Source organism: Poeciliopsis prolifica, unplaced genomic scaffold (assembly GCF_027474105.1).
Source record: "Poeciliopsis prolifica strain line A6 unplaced genomic scaffold, Auburn_PproV2 SCAFFOLD106, whole genome shotgun sequence".
In the NCBI taxonomy this organism is placed as follows: Eukaryota; Metazoa; Chordata; class Actinopteri; order Cyprinodontiformes; family Poeciliidae; genus Poeciliopsis; species Poeciliopsis prolifica.
Genome location: NW_026562481.1, coordinates 437907 through 457132, shown reverse-complemented (window position 1 = coordinate 457132; position 19226 = coordinate 437907). Strand labels below are relative to the sequence as shown.

General features: G+C 47.1%; 1 protein-coding gene across 1 annotated transcript; it reads right to left on the bottom strand.

Moving 5' to 3' along the window:
• Window positions 1-1294: 1294 nt before the first annotated feature.
• LOC129354207 (cytochrome P450 26C1-like) lies at window positions 1295-17287 on the bottom strand. The gene is given in 11 exon segments (XM_055023731.1): window positions 1295-2097; window positions 2100-2258; window positions 2261-2369; window positions 4786-5127; window positions 11138-11296; window positions 11366-11388; window positions 11391-11640; window positions 14138-14362; window positions 16414-16466; window positions 16469-16700; window positions 17129-17287. Coding segments are annotated over 10 exon segments (1557 nt in total). The 5' UTR covers window positions 16620-16700; window positions 17129-17287; the 3' UTR covers window positions 1295-2011.
• Between the last annotated feature and the right edge of the window lie 1939 nt (window positions 17288-19226).

The window sequence follows — 19226 nt, the reverse complement described above, 5'->3', positions numbered from 1 at the left end:
CCATCAAATGAGTACAAATAGCTGCTGGGAACTCCTTGTTCCAGCAGAATATTTAGAAACACCTGCTCAAAGTTCAGCAGGCCCAGTTAATCTGTGCTTCCAGTAATAAGTTTTAAACGAGGAAATGAATGTTTTAGTGTTGGCGGCAGGAAACGGCGCGGTTTTACAACATCACATTAAATAAGATCATTAAGAGACACTGCTGGCTTTTAGCTCAGTGTTTGATAGTTATAGTGAAAGTCATGAAGTGACAACTTCTGTGTTGATGCATGAAACTACAGAAAAATTACATTTTAGAAATCTGTTGTACAGAAATGAAACTTACCTGGTTTCTGAATGCTCCACTTCTTTTCCAGAAAATGTAGTTTTAAAAATGTTTTTAAAGCTTTCTTTGAAAGTGAGTGTAGAAAAGTATTGTACTTTTTGTTGAAAGCGATTGATTGACTGTGAGCTGCATTGATTCTGTGGATTCGCCGCCACATTGAAAACATGTTGGTGCAAACATGAGGAAATGGAAAGAAATGAAAAAGTAGCATCTTAGTATGTGTTGCTTTAGATGTGAGCCTCTGAATAGGGAGAGTTCCTGGGATCAGAAGTTCAGCTGCTTCAGGACGAGGTGCGTTTACTGTGATGTCACCTTCACATTGTTCACTGGGAACAAAACTTCAGTGCTCTGTGAACTGGTCAAATATTTATGAGAAGAATTAATCAGTGAGTCATAACATCACTTTGAGTTTCAAGCATCCAGCATGCTGAGGTGAGGGAAGCCTCTGAGTAGCTTAACGAGATGTTCGTGTTTAGCTAACAGCCATGAGAGGTTTTCACTTCAACCAAACTGATGCTGATAAAACCAGAGTTTGGTTTTTGTGGTTGGTTATGCATCCACATCTCAAACAACGGACCGGATTAAAACGGACCGGATTAAAACGGACCGGATTAAAACGGACTAAATGGTTTTGGTGTGAATGCAGATTCATCTCTGCAGAGGCCTGGCAACAAGATGTTTCTCAGGTTTGATGTACAAGAGTTACATCTATACATAACTTGATAGACGCTCTAGTAAACGGACCCAGCCCGCCCGGACCGACCCCCAGTGTACTCTCAAGACAAATAAAAACTCCCAGAACTTTGTTTAAGTCTAGTTTAAATTGACTGTACAGCAGCTACAGCTGATCCTGTCAGTGAACAACAGTATATACAGACTCTTAAAGTGGAGAAAGTGCTATCTTTCCATAAATCTATCTGCAGCTAACATTCACAGCGCCGCTAGCAGGCTAACGGTCCTGCAACGACATCAGAACCAGCAGACTCTAAGATCATAAAGGAGAAACAGGCTTACATTACAGGTTAGTGTCTCTACTGCAGATGAGGCCCATCTGCGTTTAAATACAGCTTATTATTCAGAACACTACTTCATTTAGCACAACAGACACAGATCTATGAAACATTCATGTAAAAAAGAAGAGGACATTTTGAATGTTTTCTGAGCTGGAGTTTGGTTCAGTGGCTCCAGAAAATGTCTCTTAAAACTCCAGTTTTTCTGAACCTTTCAGGCTGTGATGAGAAGTGACTCCTGTTCAGATCCGGTCCTCCAGATCCGACACCTTGCTCAAAGGCACATCGAACCAGATGAAGCAGAAGAAGAAAACTCACCCAAAACCAGAACCAAGCTAAAATCTGAGGTGAAATACTCTGAAGGTTCAGATGAACTGGTTCACAGTGATGTAGAAGTTAGAGAAGCAGCAGAACTTTAGCTCTGATGGCTTATTTTGAAATGAAATAACTTAAATCTCATTTACAGACAGTAGAAAAGGAACAAGACGGAGAGATCTGTTGGTTTCTGAACAGAAACCTTAGCTTATGTTCTTTCAGTCCAACGAAGCGACGTCTGCAGGATAAAGGCAACACAAATAAATTAGATGCATTTGGAGATGATGGTGATGCTGAAGTGCTGCAGGATGGCCCGGTGGTGAGGTTCTGATCCGTTGCTCAGAGTTTGTAGTGTAAAGTCTCAGTTCTGTTGCGTCTGCAGCGGGTCGCTGTAGGAGAATCGAACGTGCAACCCGTTCACCGGGTGAACGATCGGTACCGTTTGCATTTGGGGAACTCCTCTGAAGCCAGGGTCCATTTGCACGTCCCGATCAGCTCCACGGCCAGAGTCTTCAGGATGATGTGCGCCAGCTCCTTCCCCACGCAGCTGCGCACGCCGCCGCCGAACGGAACGTAGCTGAACCGAGACGAGCGCCACTCGTCCCGCTCCGGCCGAACCGCTCCGGGTCGAACTGCTCCGGACTCTGGAAGATCGCCGCCGTCTCGTGGGTGTCCCGGATGCTGTACATCACACTCCAGCCTTTAGGGATCTGGTAACCCTGTGGGAGAAGCGGAACCAGCCGTTAGAACCACGGGGAGGAAAACGGAGCATCAGCATCTGAAAGATGAAAGATGAACTTCATTCAATCAGTTCTTGTTTTTCAGGACCTTCACTGGTTAACATCAAACATTTAGATCTGCAAAGAGGAAAATCAGGCCGATCTTCATGAGAGCTGGTTTTCAAACCAGCAGATTCATCTGTTGATGAAGGGAAAGGAATTGTTTAATGAATCGTTTGTTGGTTTGTAGTTTGATTTGCTGCGTTAACCTTCATAGCGACTTTTCACCAATTCATGATCTATTAAATCTGGACCTGAAACCACATCTCTACTTTCAAAAGGTTGATGAAATCCTACACATTAATGAAAACACGGCAATTTAAAAAATGTTTTTTTATGAAAAGGTTTGGATGACGTAATTTTTCTGGCTGTAACAAAATCAGTTTATTTCCTAAAAAAAAGTGATGGAAACACTTTTTCAGTCACGAGTCACATGATCAACAACCAGATGTTACTACTGGCAGAAACCACGAAGAAGACAGGAAGCAGTTTATGATGCAGCATGTTGTTAATGACTTATTGACGTGTTTGTGAAAATGTGTTTTTTCAACATTAGCAGAATGATGACAGTTTCTCACGTTTGTAATGGAAACCAGAGGCTGCAGTGAGAAACTAAACCAGTCAGAACTTCTGGTGGCCCAGAGGTGAATCTAAATGGGTCTGAAGTTCTTTATGTGGAAGATTCAACCATCTTTTCCAGTTTGGAAACAAATTCAAAGCTAATAACGTAACGAGAATTTGACTTCAAAGTAGAGATTTTTTTATGTGAAATGTGATAATTAGTGGATTATTCTCAGTCTGTCACACATTAAAATAATAAATGATAATAATAATATATGCTTTGCTGCTTCCATGACGGCTTGGTTTCTTTAATTATCTGACACTGAACAACAGAATGAACCATTATTATCCTCCAACCGGAGCCGCGCCTTCAGACCGGAGCAGCTCAGCTCCTTCCAGCCCTCTTGGCTTTATCACTGCTGGAAAAGGTGCAGAGATGACAATTGTTCTTTTGGCAATGGGGCAGAAAATTGGGGTCATGTTGAGGTCAAGGAGAGGGGATGTAAGGACTGAGGAGCTCTGAGCTCTAATCCTGCATGAAAAACTCAGCAGGTGGAGAAACAAAAGCCAAGATTCAGTCTAGAACCAGGATTTCTATGAGAGCAGGAAAATTAACTGATTGGTTGAAAAATTAGACCAAGGCAGATTTATTCTTTACATCTGAATAAAATCACAGATTTAGATCTCTTTTTTAATCTAATTGCACAATTATAAAAATTGGATCTCAAATCTTTAAAATGTTTGTAGTGGAAAATAATAATGTTTAAAAAAGACACTTGTGGAAAAAATAATTGAATTCATAAATTAAAGCAACTTTTAACTTCTCATTTAATGAGGAATTATTTTCCTGATTTTGGTCTTTAACTGGAAAAGAGGAGAGGAATCAGCTTCACGTCTCCATGATGAGGCTGAAAACACAACGAACGGATCCGGTTCTGCAGTGAACGGATCCGGTTCTGCAGTGTTCTGCAGTGAACGGATCCGGTGTGAGCGGATCCGGTTCTGCAGTGTTCTGCAGTGAGCGGATCCGGTTCTGCAGTGAGCGGATCCGGTTCTGCAGTGAGCGGATCTGGTTCTGCAGTGAGCGGATCCGGTTCTGCAGTGAACGGATCCGGTTCTGCAGTGAGCGGATCCGGTTCTGCAGTGAACGGATCCGGTTCTGCAGTGAACGGATCCGGTTCTGCAGTGTTCTGCAGTGAACGGATCCGGTTCTGCAGTGTTCTGCAGTGAGCGGATCCGGTTCTGCAGTGAGCGGATCTGGTTCTGCAGTGAGCGGATCCGGTTCTGCAGTGAACGGATCCGGTTCTGCAGTGAGCGGATCCGGTTCTGCAGTGAACGGATCCGGTTCTGCAGTGAACGGATCCGGTTCTGCAGTGAACGGATCCGGTTCTGCAGTGTTCTGCAGTGAACGGATCCGGTTTTGCAGTGAGCGGATCCGGTTCTGCAGTGAACGGATCCGGTTCTGCAGTGTTCTGCAGTGAGCGGATCCGGTTCTGCAGACAGATTCTTGGTCTTTGAGTCAGAGGGAAACGGAAGGTTCCGGTCGTTTGGGCCAGGATGCCAACCTTCCTCATGTCTTCATGTTTTCCTTCCTGACATCTCGTTAATGATCTCAGTCATTAACTCTTCACTTCCTGAAGGTGTTTCATCAAATCTGCAAAACGTTTCTGTGGACTTTGTCTGCTTTGAAGCTTCATGAACGTTAAACTGAGGGTTGCTAAGTGTTGGTACTAAATGAGAATCTGGAGATCCTTCCACTGACTGCAGTTTGGTTCTGGTTTCAGCTCTGACTCACGTCCAGTTCGAAGGTCTGCAGGGCGGTCCGGTATCCCCCGGAGACCGGCGGCAGGAAGCGGAGCACCTCCTTCACCACGCAGTCGATGTAGCGGAGCTGGCTCAGCTTCTCCAGACTCAGATACGGGACATGAGACCCAGGACAGCCGCCGTCCGGCTCGGTCTCCGGCGCACCACCCGCCGGGTTGCGGTTCCGCTCCGGCTGACATCCCAGACCCTCGGCCTCCAGCTCCTCTCTGGCCTTGTCCACCACAGCCGGGTGACGCAGCAGCTGCAGAACCAGGGAGGTGGAGGCGCTGGCCGTGGTGGAGTGGGCAGCGAAGATCAGCTCCACGGCTGTTTCCTGGAAGAAAAGGATGAAATTTGGGGTTTAATCATCGGACTGACCACACAGCCCAGATCAGTCCAATCCAACACCAGTCTGACATCTACTGCTAAACCGCAACCAGACTGAAGCAGACTGAAGCAGACTGAACCAGGCTGAAGCAGACTGAACCAGACTGAACCAGGCTGAACCAGACTGAACCAGACTGAACCAGACTGAACCAGACTGAAGCAGACTGAACCAGACTGAAGCAGACTGAAGCAGACTGAACCAGACTGAACCAGGCTGAACCAGACTGAACCAGGCTGAAGCAGACTGAAGCAGACTGAAGCAGACTGAACCAGGCTGAACCAGACTGAAGCAGACTGAACCAGGCTGAACCAGACTGAACCAGACTGAAGCAGACTGAACCAGGCTGAACCAGACTGAACAAGACAGATCCAGACTGAACCAGACTGAACCAGACTGAAGCAGGCTGAACCAGGCTGAACCAGGCTGAACCAGACTGATCCAGGCTGAAACAGACTGAACCAGACTGAACCCGACTGATCCAGACTGATCCAGGCTGAACCAGGCTGATCCAGCCTGAACCCGACTGATCCAGACTGAAGCAGACTGAACCAGACTGAATCAGGCTGATCCAGGCTGAACCAGACTGAACCAGGCTGAACCAGACTGAACCAGACTGAACCAGACTGAACCAGACTGAAGCAGACTGAACCAGTCTGAACCAGACTGAACCAGACAGATCCAGACTGAACCAGACTGAACCAGACTGAAGCAGGCTTAACCAGGCTGAACCAGGCTGAACCAGACTGAAGCAGACTGAACCAGGCTGAACCAGGCTGATCCTTGCTGAACCACACTGATCCAGACTGATCCAGCCTGAACCAGGCTGAACCAGACTGATCCAGACTGATCCAGACTGATCCAGACTGAACCAGACTGAACCAGGCTGAACCAGACTGATCCAGACTGATCCAGACTGATCCAGACTGAACCAGACTGAACCAGGCTGATCCAGACTGATCCAGACTGATCCAGGCTGAACCAGGCTGATCCAGACTGATCCAGCCTGAACCAGACTGAACCAGACTGAACCAGACTGAACACGACTGATCCAGACTGATCCAGGCTGAGCCAGGCTGATCCAGACTGATCCAGACTGAACCAGACTGAACCAGGCTGAACCAGGCTGAACCAGACTGATCCAGACTGAACCAGACTGAACCCAATTGAACCAGACTGAACCAGGCTGATCCAGGCTTAACCAGACGGAACCAGGCTGAACCAGACTGATCCAGACTGAACCAGGCTGAACCAGACTGAACCAGACTGAACCAGACTGATCCAGACTGAACCAGGCTGAACCAGGCTGATCCAGACTGATCCAGACTGATCCAGACTGAACCAGGCTGATCCAGACTGATCCAGACTGAACCAGGCTGATCCAGGCTGATCCAGACTGAACCAGACTGAACCAGGCCGGACCAGACTGATCCAGACTGATCCAGACTGAACCAGACTGAACCAGGCTGATCCAGACTGATCCAGACTGATCCAGACTGAACCAGACTGGTCCAGACTGATCCAGACTGAACCAGACTGATCCAGACTGATCCAGGCTGATCCAGACTGATCCAGACTGATCCAGACTGAACCAGGCTGATCCAGACTGATCCAGAATGATCCAGACTGAACCAGACTGGTCCAGACTGATCCAGGCTGAACCAGGCTGAACCAAAACTGAACCAGGCTGACCAGACTGAACCAGGCTGAACCAGACTGAACCAGGCTGATCCAGACTGATCCAGGCTGAACCAGACTGATCCAGACTGATCCAGACTGAACCAGTCTGAACCAGACTGATCAGTCTGAACCAGACTGATCCAGACTGATCCAGACTGAACCAGACTGAACCAGGCTGAACCAGACTGAACCAGGCTGATCCAGGCTGAACCAGACTGAACCAGGCTGAACCAGACTGATCCAGCTGAACCAGACTGATCCAGACTGATCCAGACTGAACCAGACTGAACCAGACTGAACCAGACTGAACCAGGCTGATCCAGACTGAACCAGACTGATCCAGACTGAACCAGACTGAACCAGACTGAACCAGACTGAACCAGACTGAACCAGGCTGATCCAGACTGAACCAGGCTGAACCAGCCTGAACCAGACTGAACCAGACTGAACCAGGCTGATCCAGACTGAACCAGACTGAACCAGGCTGAACCAGACTGAGCCAGGCTGAACCAGACTGAACCAGACTGAACCCGACTGAACCAGACTGAACCAGGCTGAACCAGACTGAACCAGACTGAGCCAGGCTGAACCCGACTGAACCAGACTGAACCAGGCTGAACCAGACTGAACCAGACTGAGACAGGCTGAACCAGACTGAACCAGACTGAACCAGGCTGAACCAGACTGAACCAGACTGAGCCAGGCTGAACCAGACTGAACCAGACTGAACCAGGCTGAACCAGACTGAGCCAGGCTGAACCCGACTGAACCAGACTGAACCAGGCTGAACCAGACTGAACCAGACTGAGCCAGGCTGAACCAGACTGAACCCGACTGAAACCAGACTGAACCAGACTGAGCCAGGCTGAAACCCGACTGAACCAGGCTGATCCAGACTGATCCAGACTGATCCAGACTGATCCAGACTGATCCAGGCTGATCCGGACTGATCAGACTGATCCAGACTGATCCAGGCTGATCCAGACTGATCCAGACTGATCCAGGCTGATCCAGACTGATCCAGACTGATCCAGACTGATCCAGGCTGATCCAGACTGATCCAGACTGATCCAGGCTGATCCAGGCTGATCCAGACTGATCCAGACTGATCCAGACTGATCCAGGCTGATCCAGACTGATCCAGACTGATCCAGACTGAACCAGACTGATCCAGACTGATCCAGACTGATCCAGGCTGATCCAGACTGATCCAGACTGATCCGAACTGATCCAGACTGATCCAGACTGATCCAGACTGAACCAGACTGATCCAGACTGAACCAGACTGAACCAGACTGATCCAGACTGAACCTGACTGAACAGACTGAACCAGGCTGATCCAGACTGATCCAGACTGATCCAGGCTGATCCAGGCTGATCCAGGCTGAACCAGACTGAACCAGGTGATCCAGGCTGAACCAGGCTGATCCAGGCTGAACCAGACTGAACCAGACTGAACCCAATTGAACCAGACTGAACCAGGCTGATCCAGGCTGAACCAGGCTTAACCAGACTGAACCAGGCTGGACCAGACTGATCCAGACTGAACCAGGCTGAACCAGACTGAACCAGACTGATCCAGACTGAACCAGGCTGAACCAGGCTGATCCAGACTGATCCAGACTGATCCAGACTGAACCAGGCTGATCCAGACTGAACCAGACTGAACCAGGCCGGACCAGACTGATCCAGACTGATCCGGACTGAACCAGACTGAACCAGACTGAACCAGGCTGATCCAGACTGATCCAGACTGATCCAGAATGGTCCAGACTGATCCAGACTGAACCAGGCTGTCCAGGCTGAACCAGACGAACCAGACTGATCCAGACTGATCAGGCTGAACCAGGCTGAACCAGACTGAACCAGGCTGAACCAGACTGAAACCAGGCTGAACCAGACTGAACCAGGCTGATCCAGACTGATGCAGGCTGAACCAGGCTGATCCAGGCTGAACCAGACTGAACCAGACTGAACAGGCTGAACCAGACTGATCCAGACTGATCCAGACTGAACCAGTCTGAACCAGACTGATCCAGGCTGAACCAGACTGATCCAGACTGATCCAGACTGAACCAGACTGAACCAGGCTGAACCAGAACTGAACCAGGCTGATCCAGGCTGAACCAGACTGATCCAGGCTGAACCAGACTGATCCAGACTGATCCAGACTGATCCAGACTGAACCAGACTGAACCAGACTGAACCAGGCTGAACCAGACTGAACCAGGCTGATCCAGACTGAACCAGGCTGAACCAGACTGAACCAGGCTGATCCAGACTGATCCAGGCTGAACCAGACTGATCCAGACTGATCCAGACTGATCCAGACTGAACCAGACTGAACCAGACTGAACCAGGCTGATCCAGACTGAACCAGGCTGAACCAGACTGAACCAGACTGAACCAGACTGAACCAGGCTGATCCAGACTGAACCAGACTGAACCAGGCTGAACCAGACTGAACCAGACTGAGCCAGGCTGAACCAGACTGAACCAGACTGAACCCGACTGAACCAGACTGAACCAGGCTGAACCAGACTGAACCAGGACTGAGCCAGGCTGAACCCTACTGAACCAGACTGAACCAGGCTGAACCAGACTGAGACAGGCTGAACCAGACTGAACCAGGCTGAACCAGACTGAACCAGACTGAGCCAGGCTGAACCAGACTGAACCAGACTGAACCAGGCTGAACCAGACTGAACCAGACTGAGCCAGGCTGAACCCGACTGAACCAGACTGAACCAGGCTGAACCAGACTGAACCAGACTGAGCCAGGCTGAACCAGACTGAACCCGACTGAACCAGACTGAGCCAGGCTGAACCCGACTGAACCAGGCTGATCCAGGCTGATCCAGACTGATCCAGACTGATCCAGGCTGATCCAGGCTGATCCAGACTGATCCAGACTGATCCAGACTGAACCAGACTGATCCAGGCTGATCCAGACTGATCCAGACTGATCCAGACTGAACCAGACTGATCCAGACTGAACCAGACTGAACCAGACTGATCCAGACTGAACCAGACTGAACCAGACTGAACCAGACTGATCCAGGCTGATCCAGACTTATCCAGGCTGATCCAGGCTGATCCAGACTGAACCAGACTGAACCAGAACTGAACCAGACTGATCCAGACTGATCCAGACTGATCCAGGCTGATCCAGACTGATCCAGGCTGATCCAGACTGATCCAGACTGATCCAGACTGATCCAGACTGAACCAGACTGATCCAGGCTGATCCAGACTGATCCAGACTGATCCAGACTGAACCAGACTGATCCAGACTGAACCAGACTGAACCAGACTGAACCAGACTGATCCAGACTGAACCAGACTGAACCAGACTGATCCAGGCTGATCCAGACTGAACCAGACTGATCCAGACTGATCCAGGCTGATCCAGACTGAACCAGACTGATCCAGACTGATCCAGGCTGATCCAGACTGATCCAGGCTGATCCAGACTGATCCAGACTGATCCAGGCTGATCCAGACTGATCCAGACTGATCCAGACTGATCCAGACTGAACCAGACTGAACCAGACTGAACCAGACTGATCCAGACTGAACCAGACTGAACCAGACTGATCCAGGCTGATCCAGACTGAACCAGACTGATCCAGACTGATCCAGGCTGATCCAGACTGAACCAGACTGATCCAGACTGATCCAGGCTGATCCAGACTGATCCAGGCTGATCCAGACTGATCCAGACTGATCAGGCTGATCCAGACTGATCCAGACTGATCCAGACTGATCCAGACTGATCCAGACTGAACAGACTGATCCAGACTGATCCAGACTGATCCAGACTGATCCAGACTGATCCAGAGCGCTACACCAAACATCAGCTGCTGCAGTAATCAGTACATCACCATGGCAACAGGTGAGAGTTTCCTTCCCTCTGAAACCTTTAAACCTGATCAGCCTGGTTAACCCAGTGAACCCCACATCTCCTCTGAACCGGAGCAGTCTGGTCTGGTTCGGGTCTCCTGGTTCGGGTCTCCTGGTTTGGGTCTCCTGGTTTGGGTCGGCCTGGTTCGGGTCTCCTGGTTTGGGTCTCCTGGTTCGGTCTCCTGGTTCGGGTCTCCTGGTTCGGGTCTCCTGGTTTGGGTCGGCCTGGTTCGGGTCTCCTGGTTCGGGTCTCCTGGTTCGGGTCTCCTGGTTCGGGTCTCCTGGTTCGGGTCGGCCTGGTTTGGGTCGGCCTGGTTCGGGTCGGCCTGGTTTGGGTCGGCCTGGTTCGGGTCTCCTGGTTCGGGTCTCCTGGTACCTTGAGCTCCTGGATGCTGAGCTCCTGGCTTTGCTCCTTGGCACCGGACAGCATGAGGTCGAAGGCGTCCTGGTAGTCGTCGTCCAGCTGCTGCCGCTCCATCTTCTCCTCGATGATTTTCGCCATGTTGGCGTGAAGGATTTCTCTGGCCTTGATGCCCTGCAGAGAGAAGTCCATCAGAACCGGCCCGGGTCCCAGGTGGGTCGGGGTGCGGACGGGGTTCGGTACCTTGCGCAGGCCGCTGAACGGCGGTCGATGGGGAGCGAGAACAAGTTGTTCATGAGCTGCTCGAAGGTCGTGGCCAGGTAGACGATCCGCTCCTCCTCCATCTGCAGGCCCAGCAGAACCCGCACGGCGATGCGGAACGTCAGAGACTTGGCGGCGGCGTACACGTCGACGGACCCCCGGGTCAGAGACCCACTTGCGATCTCCGCCTTGATGACGTCCTGCAGCCGCGGCAGGTAGGACTCCAGCGCCGCCCGGCTGAACACCTTGGCCAGGATCTAAACGCAGAGAGGGGTCAAAGTTCAACCGGATCAGAACCGTTCAGACTCAGCTCAGTTTCTACAGACACAGTGACAGAGCTGGGAACTTCTACGAATGTAAATAGAGAAAACAAAATGTTAACAAAAAACAAAGTATTTTATCATAAATAATGTTCTTCAGTAATTATTTGTGTTATTTTTCAGATTTTAGTAGGACTGAGCAATAAGGCTAAAACATATTGCAATATAATTGGTCAATATTATCGATCAGATTTTTGTTTCTATTTCTAAAATATCACCAGACTGATGGCGTTTGTTTTCCTGCTGATCCAAAGTTTTCACTTCACCTCGTTTTTCTGTTTTAAGCATTTCTGAGGCAAAATGTCGAAAACTTAAACTGCTGCTGCGCCAGTCATGAGCACGCTGTTGCTAGGCAACCAAAGTCTGGGGAGCTTGGAGGGCTTGTTCCCCAGCAGGTTGTTGCTAGGTAACCGAAGAGCTAGTGAGTCAGTTGACGTCACCAACGTAGCTTAGCTCACAACCAGAGGGTTTAGCGACTAGCCTTTCCAAATCCTACACTGTAACAAATTGCTGTAAAAAACGTCCAAAACTGAACAGTATCAAACTGTTTCTATTGAAAACGGTACTGCACCGTAAAAACAATGCATTCTGGCAATTATTACTGTTTTTAATAAAATACTGTAGTATACTGTGAGTAGCATTGCATTGTGGGAATGATGTTGGATCAACGGTAAGGAGGCTCTTTAAAACAGAACGCTACTGTATTTCTGAAGAAGACATGTTGTTGTGACATGTGAAGCAACCTCTAGAACTTTCTTTAAGGACTATCCATTTGAATCCTGCATTTTATGAGCCAATCCTAAGGTAAGTTATTTTTGATGATTCATATTTACAAATACTGACATGTTTGGAAGCTCTTTTTCTTTCTTTTGTGTAATTTGACTGAATTGCTATGATTAGCTGCTAAAGTGAAATTGGTGAATGGATATCAACTGGAATTTGGAGTTTCACAGAGTTGACTTGGCAGAAAACTGTTTAAATGTTATGCTGTGTCTCTTTATTAACTCTTAAACATTCAGTAGTTTGTCTTCACCTAGCACACATTAAACCCTGACTCCTTAAGATCATATGCTAATCTGAAAATTACTGCATTTTCAGGCTTTTCTTGATCTCAACCCTGAGGGACCAAGGCCAGCTGTAGCAAGATCATCTCCAAGAGGACAGGGAAAACTTTCAAAAGAAGTCTGTCACTGTCATCCCGTGTTTCAACTCTGCTGAAAAACCTCTGGACTTTGAGTGGAATTTCATAGTGAGAACTTCTAACCAAGCTATAGATATTGTTGCCCCTCCACGCAAAAACAAGCAAACAAAAACTACAGGCATGAAGGCAACTTATCCCTGAACAGGAGTGTTCTTGAGAGATGTTTTGGTTTAAAAGGTCAGCATAATCTGAAGACATCTCTTTTAATTAAGAGCATAAATGTTGTTAAGTGTCCCACTTTCTGTTCTTCAGATGTAAGGACTGTACAGGCAATGTTTACTTATCTTGTCTAATATTGTTTCATTGTTTGTTTTATCATCTGAAGTTGGAGCTCTGATTTGCCCTAAAGGAAATTCAAGTCTAATGTTTCAAATTTTATCAAACTAAAATGTGCAATTTTTTTCTATGCTTTAGATTGAAAGTTAAATGTTTATGTTGCATCATATTGTTCCTCACTTACACAAAAAGTTGTATTTTGTATTGAAAAAGTAGTGTGCTGAGTTGTACAATGCATTATTTCCATAATTTATTCATACTTATTTTATTTCAGACTAATCAAAAGGCCACAATTCATGCTTTATTCAAATACTCTTTACATCAGTTAAGAAATTTATTTCACAAAATAGATGGTAATTTTCTTACTGTTTTTCCAGAATCTGACTTACTTGGACAGTTTACCCTCAACATTCTTGTAGAAAAGGTTAGGTTTAAGGCACACATACGTTGTCGTTTTAAAACCTTCGTCTTTATTATGTGGCCCACTAAACACTGTGTGAGTCAATGTTTGAGTTGGTTCTTTTTTTCCCAAATAAATGTTTGACATGATGGAACTTACATTTTCTAAGTGTTTTTTTTTTTCATGTTTCTATTTTATATTGGAAATTTACAGTAGTAAGCTGTATGTGAATTCAACAGTAATGTAACCATAGAAAAAACTGTAATATACTGGCAACACTGCTGCACAAAAGATTTCTTTTGTGACAGTAATATACTGTAAAGTTGATTACAGTAAGGGTACTGTATAATTAACAGTACAATGCTGGCAACCCTGCTGCCAGCATTGTACTGTAAAAATACAGGGCAGTTTGTTACAGTGTACATCCCCCAGAATGCAGTGCGGTTCATCCGGCCCCACCGGCCCCGCCCAGCCCCGCAGGCCCCACCGGCCCCGCCCGGCCCCGCCCAGCCCCGCAGGCCCCGCAGGCCCGCCCGCCCCGCAGGCCGATGCCTCACCTTCCTCTTCCTGCGGTGGATGTCCCCCACAGAGTTGACCAGGGTGTTTGGCCCCAGGATGATGCGGGTGCTCTGGGGCCACTGGGTGCACACCAGGCTGTGTTCCCCCAGCAGGATCTTGCGGATGTTTTCGGCGCCCGTCACCCGGATGAGGGGCTTCCCCAGCAGGTGGGTCTTAAACACGTTGCCATGGCGTTTCCGCCGAGAGATGTGGAAGTTGGAGCCCTGCAGTGGGAAACAGGACACAGGAAGATTGGAAAACATATTCCATAAAGCTAAAGAAGAATTGATCCTGTTTGGACTTTTAGCTTCAGTTATTTTCCAGTTTGTTTAGTTTTTGCCATTGTCTGGTTTGGGTAACTGTTCTGGTTTCCTCTCCTCCTCCCTTTGGGTTTCTCTTTTCTCTCAGCTGAGCAGCTGATTTTTGCTTCCTGGTTGCTCCTGCCTGCTCCTCTCCTCACTGCAGAAACATAAATCTTACTGTTTTGTCTCGTTTCCTGTGTAAATATCTTAGTTTTTGTTTTTTAAATGTTATAACTTACAAGTACTTTTTCAGAAAAAAAAACTTGTTATAAATAAAATAATCTGTCAGTGGGAACTAGAACATTTTTAATCAATAATAATAAATTATTGGCATAAAACAAAATTCTTGCTGAAAAGTCACTGAAATATTTGCAGCAGAAACTGGACAGCATCGCGCAGGACGTTGTGTTTTTGCAGCTCCTCTTTCTCCTGCTCTCCTTGCTGGATCCTCTCTACTGGATCCTCTCTACTGGATCCTCTCTACTGGATCCTCTCTGCTGGATCCTCTCTGCTGGATCCTCTCTGCTGGATCCTCTCTACTGGATCCTCTCTGCTGGATCCTCTCTGCTGGATCCTCTCTGCTGGATCCTCTCTACTGGATCCTCTCTACTGGATCCTCTCTACTGGATCCTCTCTGCTGGATCCTCTCTGCTGGATCCTCTCTACTGGATCCTCTCTGCTGGATCCTCTCTACTGGATCCTCTCTACTGGATCCTCTCTGCTGGATCCTCTCTGCTGGATCCTCTCTACTGGATCCTCTCTACTGGATCCTCTCTGCTGGATCCTCTCTGCTGGATCCTCTCTACTGGATCCTCTCTACTGGATCCTCTCTGCTGGATCCTCTCTGCTGGATCCTCTCTGCTGGATCCTCTCTGCTGGATCCTCTCTGCTGGATCCTCTCTGCTGGATCCTCTCTACTGGATCCTCTCTGCTGGATCCTCTCTACTGGATCCTCTCTACTGGATCCTCTCTGCTGGATCCTCTCTGCTGGATCCTCTCTGCTGGATCCTCTCTACTGGATCCTCTCTACTGGATCCTCTCTACTGGATCCTCTCTACTGGATCCTCTCTGCTGGATCCTCTCTGCTGGATCCTCTCTGCTGGATCCTCTTAAGCTCTGGACTCTTCAGCTCAGCTTTCAGGTTTTCTGCTGATTTTGAATCAAAAGGTTTCAGAGGTTTTGTTGCCTCTAAAGGCCCACAGGCTCACGGATCCTCCACCGTGTTCAGACATGACTGCATCACTAAAATAACCTGTTCTGTTAAATCAGCTCCACGTTTACATTTGAGACGGTAGGAGGGAACGTCGTTTTCCAGACATGTTCTCTAACCAGCTGGTTGCCCTGGAGACCCCAAAATGTCTGTTTCTCCAGATGTTTCTTCACTCATGTTTGATCTCAGGTCCAGATCTTTAATTATTGCTCCCACTGGTTGGAAAGTCTCGGATTGTAATTTTTATTTTCAGACTTTTTGAAGTTTTTTTTGTTTGTTTGAAGACCAAGAATAAATGAATCTCCATGGATTCATATTTAGTGTCCAGAGAAACAGAAAGTTAAATGTTCCCAGATTCTCTCATCAAGCCTTAAAAACCTCAAGATAATGGATGAATTTAATATTTTTAAACTGCTGCATTAATGCATTAAATCAAAGCTTTGATTCTCCGCGGATTATTCTGTTAATCGGTTTTAAAGTGAGAAAAGAACCAAAGTGACAGAAAAGCAAGTGAAACCTGGAGAAATTTAATGAAGGGAAAAACTGGAAACATGAGAGAGACGCGTAAACTGAATCTGGATCGGTTTCATTTTCTGCGCAGAACGGAAGAACCGAACCGAACCCAAAACTTCCAGTTCTTGCTGCAGAGACAGAAGTCAAGTCCGCACATGTTGCAGAACCCGGACCAGAACTTCAGCGGCTCCAGGCTGAAGTTGGAGCTGCTGAAGGAGGTTCTGGAGGAGGTTCTGGAGGAGGTTCTGACCTGGAAGAGCCAGTGGAAGGTCTCTCCGACCAGCGGCCAGCCCATGGAGCCCGCGGCAGCGGCAGGCTGCTGTTCGGGTCCCGGGTCAGGCTCCAGCGGAGGCTCCACAGCTGCCGGGTCAGAACCAGCAGCAGCAGCGCCGACAGCACCGAGGTGAGCGCGGTGGCCAGGGCCGACAGGACCCCGAACTGGGCCAGGGGGAACATCTCCTCCGAGCGGGTCCACTTCCCAGCATCCACCTGCGGCAGCGCAGCGCAGCGCGGTTCGGGTCCGCAGTCAGACTGGAGCTGGAAGGAAAGAGCCGCAAATTGAGGGAAAATCAGCTGGAAGGAAAAATTGATTTCATTTGAACTCGAGCTGCACGTGGAGCTGAATGTTTCCCGCTCAGCCCGAAACATGAACCTCATCAGGACCGAACCTCATCAGGACCGAACCTCATCAGGACCTGCAGCCATTCCAGACTCTTTTACGGGTCTGCCTGCGCGGGCTTGTCCGTAAAGCCGCGCGCCTTTATGGGTACAGTTTGGGGGCCCAGCCGCCCCGGGCCCGGGCGGACCGGCCCGGACCGGCCCGACCCGGTCCGACTTTATGGAGCAGCGCCAATAAATCCGCTTTAAAAGCTGCAACTGCTGCTGATTCTGAGCCACTTCAGAAAAACTCCTTTTAGGTCCTAAAAGGTTCTGGCTGATGTCTGGTTCTGATCCAAAGAGCTTACCTCCACCACGCGTTTCCTCCGCAGACCCAGATCTCCTCAGATCTCCTCAGATCCTCTCAGATCCTCTCAGATCCTCTCAGATCCTCTCAGATCCTCTGGTTCTCCCACTGCGGCTCCAGCCTGAAGGTTCCTGCAGCCGCGGCGCTGCAGCGGCTTTATAGGCGCAGCGTCGCAGCGCAGCGGTCCACCTTCAGCTGCTGACGTTGATCGGAATGTTAAACAGGATGTTCATTCAGAGAGAGAGAGAGAGAGGGAAAAAGAGAGGGAGAGAGAGAGGGAGGGAGGAAGAAAAGAGAGAGGGAGAGAGAAGAGAGAGAGTCGTGCGTGTGCGCGCGAGAGGCCCAGGTAGCCAATCAGCGCAGATCAGCTCCCAGTCCAGCGCAACGCTGCGGACTGCGCCTTTAACTCCTGGCGCAAAGAGTAAAACATCATTTCACTCTTTAGTATAAATTCATTTATTTTATCATTTTATAGAATCGAACATTTTAATCCAGAAAAATCATCTGGATTCCTGTAAACTGACCGTTTCTACATGAAACTGTCCATCTGCATATTGTGATAATAATATTAATAATTATAATTATAACCGCATCCCTCCAGTTCCGCTCTGATCAAATACATTTTATTAAACTGGTTATAAAATATTTTTACAGTAAATGAGACTTAATTCATATTTTCATTCGTTTCCATTTAATTTAATGATTAAAACCCTGCAAGCAGCAACATGAAAAATATGCATATATTTATTATTATTATATTATTATTATTATTATTATTATTATTATTATTATTATTATTATTATTATTATTATTATTATTATTAGTTTTCATTATTAAAAATAAGCCGTTCTGTTCCTGTCCGTCCTGCTTCAACTCAGTAATAAACATATTATTTAATAATATTTAATGTTATTTAATAATATTTAATGTTATTTTTGATTTCTGCAGCAGCAACTCAAATATCTGATAAAACTGAATATCTGGAGAAACTCCAGTTATTTATTATTTATTATTTATTAGAATTATTTGGAACTGAAACTTTGAGATTTAAAGATTTCAGTTTGACATTAAATCAAAGAGATGGTTTTATTATTACATGTTATTTATTTAATATATATTCACATGAACAACATGTTTATATTTTTATATTTTATCTAATTTATTAATTAAATCAAAATGAGCAAAAGATTCATTGAATTCTTTAGTATTTTATTTAATCAACATAAAACATTAAATTATCTCTTTGTCTGTTTTTCTATTTTTACCTTTATTATTTTTGACTTTTTTATGCTGAGAAACATTTTTGAAACCATTTATTTTTCTAATTTTCTCCTCTTCTGTCCTGGAAAATAAATATTAATTTCTCACAAACTTGTTGAAATAAAATCTTTTGTCTGCAGAATCATTTTAGTAATAAGTGTTTTCATAAGTAAAGTTTTAGGGATTATTTTATTTTTTAATCGTCATTATTTTTCTGTGAAGGTTTTGATCTCACTGCTTTCATTAAACCTTCAGCTTGGAAATGATTATAAAATGAAAATATCATTTATTTTCACGTTTAGAGAGAAAAACTTTGTTCTATTTTAGTAAAAGTGCCCCTGCTCTTCCTCCTCCTCCTCTCCCTCAGTGCTCAGCCATCATCAGCTGGAGCAGCAACAACAGCAGGAGCTGCAGCAACAACAGCAGCAACAGCAGCAGCAACAGCAACAACAACAGCAGCAACAGCAGCAGCAACTGCAGCAGCAGCTGCTGCACCAACAACAGCAGCAACAGCAACAGCAGCAGCTGCTGCTGCACCAACAACAGCAGCAGCAGCAACTGCAGCAGCTGCTGCTGCACCAACAACAGCAGCAGCAGCAACAGCAGCAGCTGCTGCTGCACCAACAACAGCAGCAACAGCAGCAGCAGCAGCAACAGCTGGTTGCATCAAGTCTCCAGCAGTTTCTGCTCCTCAACAAGCACAGGGCGACACTGGAGAGGAACAGCTGGAAATGAACCCAACATGATTCTGCTTCTAACAGGAAGTCAATGATCCAAAGCTAACAGCTACTTTTATTGTTTCTTATCGTTTTTATGAACCTGATCAAATTCATGCAGA